The sequence below is a fragment of the Armigeres subalbatus genome, chromosome 3, assembly GCF_024139115.2.
Source record: "Armigeres subalbatus isolate Guangzhou_Male chromosome 3, GZ_Asu_2, whole genome shotgun sequence".
Classification (NCBI taxonomy): domain Eukaryota; kingdom Metazoa; phylum Arthropoda; class Insecta; order Diptera; family Culicidae; genus Armigeres; species Armigeres subalbatus.
In genome coordinates, this window is record NC_085141.1 from 28,690,236 (window position 1) to 28,699,959 (window position 9,724).

The 9,724-nt window shown below is 40.7% G+C and overlaps 1 protein-coding gene across 1 annotated transcript in view; it reads right to left on the reverse strand.

The window, feature by feature from the left end:
* LOC134226605 (PAX3- and PAX7-binding protein 1) overlaps positions 1-6,579 on the reverse strand; it is a 28,219-nt gene extending 21,640 nt beyond the window's left edge. Inside the window, exons 1-4 of the mRNA XM_062707482.1 lie at positions 6,088-6,579; positions 4,987-5,273; positions 3,477-3,729; positions 3,236-3,412 (exon numbers count right to left, since the gene is read on the reverse strand). Coding sequence (XP_062563466.1) covers positions 3,236-3,412; positions 3,477-3,729; positions 4,987-5,273; positions 6,088-6,400 — 1,030 coding nt within the window. The 5' untranslated portion in view covers positions 6,401-6,579. The remainder of the gene's footprint in view (positions 1-3,235; positions 3,413-3,476; positions 3,730-4,986; positions 5,274-6,087) is intronic.
* Positions 6,580-9,724: the final 3,145 nt, after the last annotated feature.

Genomic DNA, 9,724 nt, shown 5'->3' on the forward strand with positions numbered 1-9,724 from the left:
TTTAAAAAAAAAAAAAGTGAGTTGTCATGGAATGGTCCCGGTATTTTGGATGGTGCGGATGAGGAAGTTGATACAGAGTATCTTGAAGGTGGTGACGAGTGTGATTATGTCTTAAGTGCGTCTGAAGAGATTGCAGCGGTGGCGACACAAGATCGCAGACTGTACGACGTGATTCAAGGCCGCAGTGATTATCGTAAGACACAGAGAATATTCGGTTACGTGACTCGGTTTATTCACAATTGTAAGGTGAAGAGACTAGGTGTCGATCGTAGAAGCGGCAGTTTACTTGGTGTTGACTTCCGTGATTCATTGTTAGCAATGGTGAGAATTGTTCAAAGCCGAAATCAAGAATATTGAGCGGGGTAAACTGGTGAAAGGTAAACTTCGAAACCTGAACCCCATTTTTGATAAGGGTGGGAGACTGCTAAGAGTAGGGGGTAGGATCAGACATTCGGACTTGCCTAAAGATCAGAAGCATCCTACAATCTTGACCGAGAAGAATTTTTTTTTTTGACTTCGGATCGAGACAATCCACCGTGAACAATTGCACATCGGACTGAATGGGTTACTCGCAAAGGTTCGACAACAGTTCTGGCCAGTTAATGCGAAGCGAACAATAAATCGTGTATTGGGAAAATGTGTGAAGTGTTTTCGTGCAAATCCAAGGGATGTTGTGCAATATATGGGGGATCTGCCAAGTGTGCGCGTAACAGCTGCTGAACCGTTTTTACGAACTGGCGTAGACTATGCTGACCCGTTTTTATTGAAGGAAGGTCGGTTCAAGGCCCCAAGGAAAGCGTTTATATGCGTTTTCGTATGTATGTGTACTAAGGCTTAGGCTTAGAACTTGTGGGTTCTTTATCTGCGGATGGATTTGTGGCAGCGCTGCACTGTTTCGTAAGTCGAAGAGGAAATGTTGCAGAGTTGCGATCCGATAACAGCACCAATTTTGTTGGGGCTAATCGAAAATTGACGGAGTTGAGAGAGTTACTGGTGTCGCACGGCGCAGCACGCAAATGAATAATATTATCAATGAACTGTCACGTCACGTTGCATCGCATGGTCACGTCTATTCTGGCTTCACCCCAAAAAAGAAAAAAAAATCTGCTTGTTTTAAAGCACGCCTTGATTGAGGAAACAAATAGGGACCCACGCATTTTCCCGGAATAAGGCAATAAAGTCGATGATTCCTTCTTTTAAAATGCATATTTCCCTGTAAATAGGGCAAATAAGCCTTTATTTGTTTGTGTGCTACGCACTCGTTTGTCCTAAATAAGTCACAAGAATATAACAATTAGTAAATGATTCCTTCTTAAAAGGCACGAATTTGCCCGAAATAAGGTTAACGAATGATTCCTTCTAAAATACGCAATACATTCTTTTAACTCACACATTTTCCTAAAATACGCTTTCTTTCAAATCACGCGTTTTCACGGAGTATAACAAACAAGTGGATGATGCCTTCTTTTGAAATATGAATTTACCCGCAATAATAAAAATCCACAGGATCATTGGATAAAATTAAATTAAATTTACAAATACTGCCGTTACACGCATAACTGTCTTATGTAAATAGTAATCCCATGGGACAAATATACGTATGATGGCAGCATAGGAGAATCCACATAAAGGTTACCATAGGCATTTGCCATCATAATTTAACGCTTCTAGAAAAGCACTAACTTTGCTCAAACTTACTTTTTACAGCACGCGTTTAGTGTCTTATTGTAGATTCTACATTAAATGTTATAATACAAATATTTTGTTCCTGCAAAGTCCGCTTATACCAATTAAGAGCGACCATTCATGTCATTCGAAAAACGGCGGGAATAATAAGGTCTTTTGGTTTAGGCTTATAACAGGTGGCAACTCAAAAAAATTGGAATGACTTCAATACTTTTCTATCAAAATAATAATGCTTTCACAAAAATATGACACACACTTTTACTCCAGCATTGCTTAACATGCTGTCGAAACAGAAAGTATTGCGGCGTGCTTTGTAAATTTTATCAAGCGAACCAAGATCATGGGAAAAGTACACGGTCGAACATTTTAAGCGTGAAAATGTTTCGAAAACTGTCATAGCATTTTTTGGTCAACTAAGCTCCATTGTATGCAAAGGTGATTGCAAGGCCAAAATCACGAAGCAACTCATAAGCAGGATCAGAAGTACCATTTCAAAAATCGATGTGATAGACTCTATCAGATAGAGCCATCCAGCGGTCATGAGCAGCACGGCGAAACCATGGACCATATTCTAATATTCATTTGTTTAAGTTTGAAGACTAAGGACAACTATTTGTATAACATAATATATTATATCAGATTGAGCTGTACTTCTTTGTAGTTTTTTTCCCAAGCCATTCTTTCCATTCCAGTTTTTTAGTTGTCAAAATCTTTTTTCTTCATTGCAAGAATCTTTTAAAGGTATGAAAAAAAAAATCTGGGATATGGTGCGTTCTGGGGAATGTTATAGAATCGATCTCACTACGAGAAGGTTCTGAAGTACCTGAACGCCAAGCGATTTCAGTTTTATATCTACCCTGCCCGAAGCATGCCGCAGCAGTAGCAGTAGCGAGAATGGCAACTATTCGGACCGTCCTGTCAGTAGCTGTTCAGCGGAAGATGCATATTCAACAATTAGATGTCAAGACCGCTTTTCTGTACGGTGATTTTGAAGAAACAACTGTTTGGCTGTTCCGGATGGCGTGAGAGCAGCGTCAAACTTGGTGTGCAAGCTCAGAAAATCACTTTACGGATTTAAGCAAAGCCCTCATTGCTGGAATAACAAGCTCAACGAAAGCTCCCTGCTGTCGAATGGATTTACACGCTCAAAGCATGATTACTGTCTGTATACCAAGTCAAACAATCAAGGCAACATTTACTTAATAATATATGTCGATGACGTTTTAATTTTTGGAGACGAAATCAATTCTGTACAGGAAGCTAAGAAGATATTGTTCAAGAAATTTCAAATGACTGACTGTGGTGGGAATGCTGGGAATGTAGGAATATGATAAAGCCGAAGGAAGACTGTATCTTTCGCTTGAAACTGGTATCAACCGCAAATGTACATGTTGCTTAGCCGAGTCCATTCGGCCTTTTTTTATTCAAGGTACAGGCAGTATAAAACATTCGTACAAAGCACACCTTGAAATTCGACCTATCTAACATATAATAGGACTTCCAGCATATACGAGTTTGAAAATGATTGGATGATTAGAACTAAACATACCTTCTCTTTGAACAGAATAGAATTGTTCACGCCGTTCTTCTCGTTCTTTTGCACCAGTAATAGCTGCCATATCAATCCGGTCATCGTCCTCATCCGAACCATCACCTGCTCCATCCTCCCGGACCACGCGTTTCTTGCTCTTATCTTCCTTTGGCTCATCCAATGGAATGAAATCGCCTAAAACCAATGATATGATTGTTAGCACCAAGAAAAAAACTTCATCTGCTCTATTCTTCCTCACCTTTCTCCCGGGCCTTCTGCCGGCGCTTGCGAGCAGCATGAATCATGGCCGCATCCGGAATGACCCCATTTTCCAGATACATCTTGAAATTGTCCGGCTTGGCAAACCGATGGTGGTGCCCCTCGCCAGCACTTTCGTCTTCCTCTTCTTCCTCGGAGGACATGTCGTCCTTGCCGGCACAGAGAGCTGCCCGGCCATTTAGAATCTGTTGCTGGTGCTGCTGCTTACTCGGATCGGATTTCTTGACCACCAGCTAAAATGCGTTGTGTTCAAAATGAGGGAGAGAACAAGAAAAAAATGTGGGGAAGATTAGAATCGAACGAAATGACATCATTGAATGGGATTGGGAAGATCGACAATGGCGCAGGAGAACAAGCTGCGCCTGGTTTTTCTTTCACCCTGTCATTATACACAGGGTAAGTACCGTCGGAATAAGTGCAACCAACAAATTGTTTTTGTTATTGCTAACAAATAATCAGTAAGTTAATTAAATCTTTGAATGTAGATGTCTAAGTTTTGTCATGCAGAATAAGTTTTGCATAAAGTAAAAGCTAACCTAAGTTAAGGTCATTAATCTTAGTTAAGGAATCCGGAAAGCTATGACATGGTCTTTCACCAAGTGATTTCTACTCCAATTTGCCAATATTCATGTTTTTTCAACTAGGGGGAATGACGGCTTTGGCAGGTTTTGTTCTAATATTGGCAGTGGTTTTTTTATGACTGATTATGCTCAAATTTGGCCCTAAACATTCTTTGTTGCGTATCAAAGAATATTGTGGCTAAATTTCATCAAATTTGGTCGACAAAAACCCCCCTGACAATAATAGAACAAAACCTGCCAAAGCCGTCTTTTCCCCTATCTTATTTAAGAAAATAAAATCAAGTTTTGCTGACCGTTTTTCAGAGTACGTATGCCTTATGTCCGAATTCTTCAAAGTAAATATTCTGTATTCCTTAATACATCATCATGTCGAAACTCAAAACGATGTTAACTTGCAATATCTTCGCAGAGGAACTGCATTAATAAACATTATGAAAGAAAATCTGCACATTTTTGCAATAAGGTGTTTTGAAATTTCTTGGTGAATATTGGTCAAAGTTCTCCACTTAGATTATGATAACGCTTTTGAAATATTTTGCTGACAATAACTTGGAAGTGATATTCAAAGATTTGTTTGATAACATTCAAGTAGTTATCGATAACGCAGAATACAATGTCCCAGGAAACCCATTTAGGGTTTTTTTGTGCGTTTCGTCTATAGAGTAAAAAGAATTGGAGAAAGAATTTGTCCAGTTTTGTGGTAGCGACACTTCAAGCAATTCGAAATTATGTAGTAGGTGCGAATGAAAGTACATTGCTAAAATTCAAAAATGCAGCGTGAGTGAGAAAATATGTTCAAGACTTGAAGCTTCTTTAGGCGATAAAGTATCTTCGTGTGATTCGTAATAGCAATTTTGGATATTTTATGATGTGGAATTGGTAGAAAAAATTGAATAATAATAACCTTACCACAAAGTCGTCTGTGCGTATTTCTGTTTGGATATTAGAACTAGAGTTTTCACACTTTTCCCTTTTATGTTTATCTTTGATCGGCTCTTCCGAGCTCCTGCCCTTTGCACCGTTTCCGCCGTTAGTTCCGGAGGACGATTTGACGACAGACTTTGACGACGAATCGAAACCGAAACTGGGACCGTCATTCTTTTCGGCGTGCCGTTTGCGACGTCGTTCTTTATCCAGGGACTTCATGACTTTTTTGCTCTGGGATGTTTTCTTCACTTGGAATACTTCGCCTTCCTCTGTGGAGTTGCCCGTGCGTGCGAAGGTGTTGAATGTTTTTGAAACGAAAAGAAAAGGGAGAAGAGAGTGATCATCAAAATTGTTCTTTCAAAAGTACTCTGCAATAGATTTGGACTGCTGTAAAAAATTCAGATGGGTAATCAATTTGAAGGAGTTATATGGATAAGTTTCTTTTTATCAGATGTTAAAATTGTGAACTGCTTTATATCTGGATCTCGAAGCCAAAGCTCCGTCGACGATACCCTCAAAAACGATATCAACAGAAATTTGAGATCGTAAATAGCGATAGGTTGGCCACACGTTACGAAAAAACCGAAGACGAAATGTGCAAGCAAACGCTGGACTGGAATCCGGTAGGACATCACAGCTGAAGGAGACCCATGGAACTTGTGGCAACAAAGCCTCAACGAAGAAATAAAGAAATCTGACCTTAACCAGGGCAAGGCTAAAAAGAGCAGCCACCAAAGATGAAGATCTTTTACGATGGCCCTATAGATCCCCAAGGGTGCTCATGGTCCATGAGTGAATTAGCAAGGCCACTGGTAAAACGTCTTTTGCTAGACAACAATTTTAAAGCAAAGCAAATATTAAAAATTTGACTGCCATAAAATATCCAAAATGTTTAGAATCAGAACTCCAGTAACAAACTTCCATCCAAGAAGGTCCGTATTATAATAAATTTTTAGTTTGAAGATAAATGTGGCTCGGGTATACATTCCGTTCAATATTCTTCCTGAAACCAAAATATTAGTTTATACGCAAAGAATTGGCACAGGTGCTGCCCGCACAGCAAGGATACTCGAAAAATGTTACCTTCGTCGTCGAAACTTAGCAAAGACATTTTAGAAGTGGCCTTGGACGACGCGCCGGATGCTGATGAAGATCCTTCGCTGGTTTTCTTGTCCTTTTTGTCTTTCTTGGAAGAGGGCCGTTTGCTACCTTCACCGCCCACGAACTGTGGAGGTGGCGGTGGCGACGGATCTACTTCCATACGATTGTCCTGTGTCGAGGAAGTCCCGCCATTGTTGGTTGCCGTTGCCGCGGGGGTTCCGCCTTCGTCGTCATCGTCGTAGCTGGTGAAAACGCGACGCTGGATCGGTTTTTTCGGCTTCCGGAACAGGGACATCTTTGATGGTTGGAATTTTACTTGAATTTTCGATAGCGTCCGCTAATGCATACTGCTAGCACAAATTTCAAGCGTTGAAGTTTGGTTTTGAATGGAATTTTACGAAAATAAATGCACAGGACACGGAATTTTCGACGTATTTTTCTTGCAAAAGTGAACTTTTTGACAGCACGCAAGTCGATGGGTTCCGAAAAACATCAAAGCAAATCAAACGCTGCGTCGATGACAGACGTTATATACGTTACCATAAAATGTACTAAAATGCATGTGGCAATGGAAAGGTGTCGGGTTCATGTATATAATAATTTTGGTATAATAAATATTCGATTTTAAAAATAGTTCGAGGCTTCAAAAAGTATTGGTTCTTTGCGAAAGTTGCCAAGAAAAGCAAAAGAATCGACTAATAAAACTAAACAACTAATAGAGATAATAAAACGAGATACAATTTTTGACGGGAAAGGTCTATAGATCTAAAAGCATTTAAATTTAAAAAATGCAACTTTTTCGATGATTTTCGCAGAAAACCGCCTCGTATCCGTAGAATAATTTGTTTTCATGCTTTACCAAGTATTATTCAAAAGTATTTTCTCTATAACGGCGTTTTTAGAGAAAACAGATTGAAAAAATGTAACGGGGCTGAGATATTAAAGTTTCAGTAAATCTTAAAAACCACGAAGTTTGCTATAATTTATCGAGATTCTACAATTGTCTAAGGTTATTTCATATCCGTCAGTTCATCCCAAGTAGAGATGTCGTAAAATCCCGATTAATCGATTAGTTACTAATCGATTACTCTTGATTCTTGTCGATTATTGAATCGATTAATCATCGTATGGTAATCGATTCAAAATTAATCGATTATCACAACGATGAATCGATTAATCGAAATAATCAATTAATTTTCGACATCCTTATGATGTCGTAAAATTCTGATTAATCGATTAGTAACTAATCGATTACTCACGATTCCTCTCGATTATTGAATCGATTAATCGTTGGGTAATAATCGATTCAAAATTAATCGATTATCACAACGATGAATCGATTAATCGAAGTAATCGATTAATTTGCGACATTTCTAGGCTCAAGGATTCAAAATATTCTACTTCTGGAGCCGTGCGGTAAGATGCACGTCTACAAAGCAAGACCATGCTGACGGTGGCTGATTTCGATTTCCGGCCTGGTCAAGGAAATTTTCTTGACATTCATGGGCATAAAAGTTGTGGGAGAATACGGTTCACCGCACAGGGGAATTTGCGTAGGTCTCGGATAACCGGAAAAAGGGATCGACCACTTACTTACTTACTTATGGGTCCTGTACACCTCCGGTGATGCAAAGGGCCGACTTAAAAGTGTTGGGAGCGGCAACAGGTTATTGGCCCAGGTATGGACGAGAAAGTGAAAATCGCCGCGTTCGACGGGTCCGGCTTCCACAACTGGAGGTTCCGGATGGAAACCGTCCTCGATACGTACGATCTTCTGGATTGTCTCCACCGGGAGATGGGTGAGATCAACGAGCTGCAAGTGGTGGCAGACGATTCCGCAAGTGTAAAGTCGGAGAAGAAAAAGAAAATGGTGGAACGGAAAGCCGTAGAGAAAAGATGTAAAGCTGTGATAATTCAGGCGATTGCTGACAGCCAGCTTGAACTAGTGAAAGACTCCATTCGACTCCGAAACAAATTTGGGACACGCTGAAGGCAGTGTTCGAACGTCGTGGTGTTGCCGGACAGCTGTTTATTAGGAAACAGCTCCTCACATTAAAGTATGTGGAGGACGTTGATAATAGTTTATCGGAGCACTTGCTTAAGTTCGATCGTTTGATTCGGGAGTTAAAAGAAAGTGGTGCGGCTGTTGTTGAAGACTCCGACGCGATTTCTCATTTGCTATTGACGTTACCACCGTCATTTGATTCGGTAGTTACCGCGATCGAGACACTTCCTGCCGGTGTAACAATGCCGTTTGTGAAAAAGCGTTTACTGGATGCTGATTTAAAGAGAAGAAATCTGCAGGCCCCTGGAGCTGACAATGAGGGTATTGCCATGTTCAGTAGGCAGAGCTGGAGGACGTTCATGTGTTTTCGGTGCGGTAGAGTCGGGCACAAGCAAGCTAATTGTCGTGCAATTATGTCTGAATCGGATCCGAGTGAATACAGAGAAGTAAGAAGTCGAAGACAAAAAGCAGACATAGTGGTTGAAGAAAACCGTTTCTCGGATAACACGGAAGTTGTATTCATGGCTTCCAAAGAAGAAAACATTTCAAGAATGCAGTGGTTCTTAGACTCTGGAGCGACGGACCACATGGTGAACAACTGCAGTTACTTTCGTACGAAATGGCGTCTGAAGCGACCGGTGGAGGTGGTAGTACAGTCGGGATTCGCTGGTTGGGATTTTAATACTTGGGTCACTTTTTAGTTGGGCCTTCGCTGGTTGGGCCATGGCCCAACTAAAAAGCAACCGTACGTCAAAATTCAATGTAAACACGGAAAACGGGATTGGGCGTCACTGGACATCATTTGTGATGTTCAAGTCGAAATACTCGTGTTCAAATGGCTGTCAGTTGGCCCAACTAAAAAACCGAATTCGTTGGTTGGGCCGAGGTCGTGGCCCAACCAGCGAATCGCGACTGTAGCGAGCGGGGAAAAATTGTTGGCGGAATACTGTGGCGATGTGATAGTGCACTCAACGGTTGGAAAAACGAGAAAAGAATGTGAAGTCAAGAATGTGCTGTACGTACCCGGACTTAGTTGCAATTTATTCTCTGTGAATCGGATTGCAAGAGCGGATATGGAAGTTAGCTTCTTTGAAAATAAAGCGAAAATTACGAAGAATGGCGCAGTAGTGACCGTTGCGTACTACAATGGAAAGCAGTATGGGTAGGATGTGAGCTACGGTGTTAAGCAAGTACAGCAATGGTGAAGGTCCACAGAATTCCTAGTATTCTGGAAAAACAGTTTATGACAGTGTTTGGAAGAAGGAAGTACCGTACTTTTGACAAATTGAAAAATTGTTCCGAGAAGACAGGTTCGACGAGGCTTGCGGCTAGGAGGGGCCGAAGTAAGAGAAACGCTTGACGAAAATGTTTGTATAAAATGTTGATATGAAACTTATGTTGATATGAATGTTGATATGTAAAGTTTGAACTTGAATACGAGATCAAGTTGGTGAAATGTTCCGAAGAACGATCTGTGATTTTGTCAGAATCTGTGAAATTCGGGTTGTCGATTTGAGGAGGGGTGTTGGAAATAAATTTAGTGTGCAATATACCGCAGGCATCTGTTGATGGACACCTGCAGCCGTTGAGTGTTCTCCACTGATACACACCATG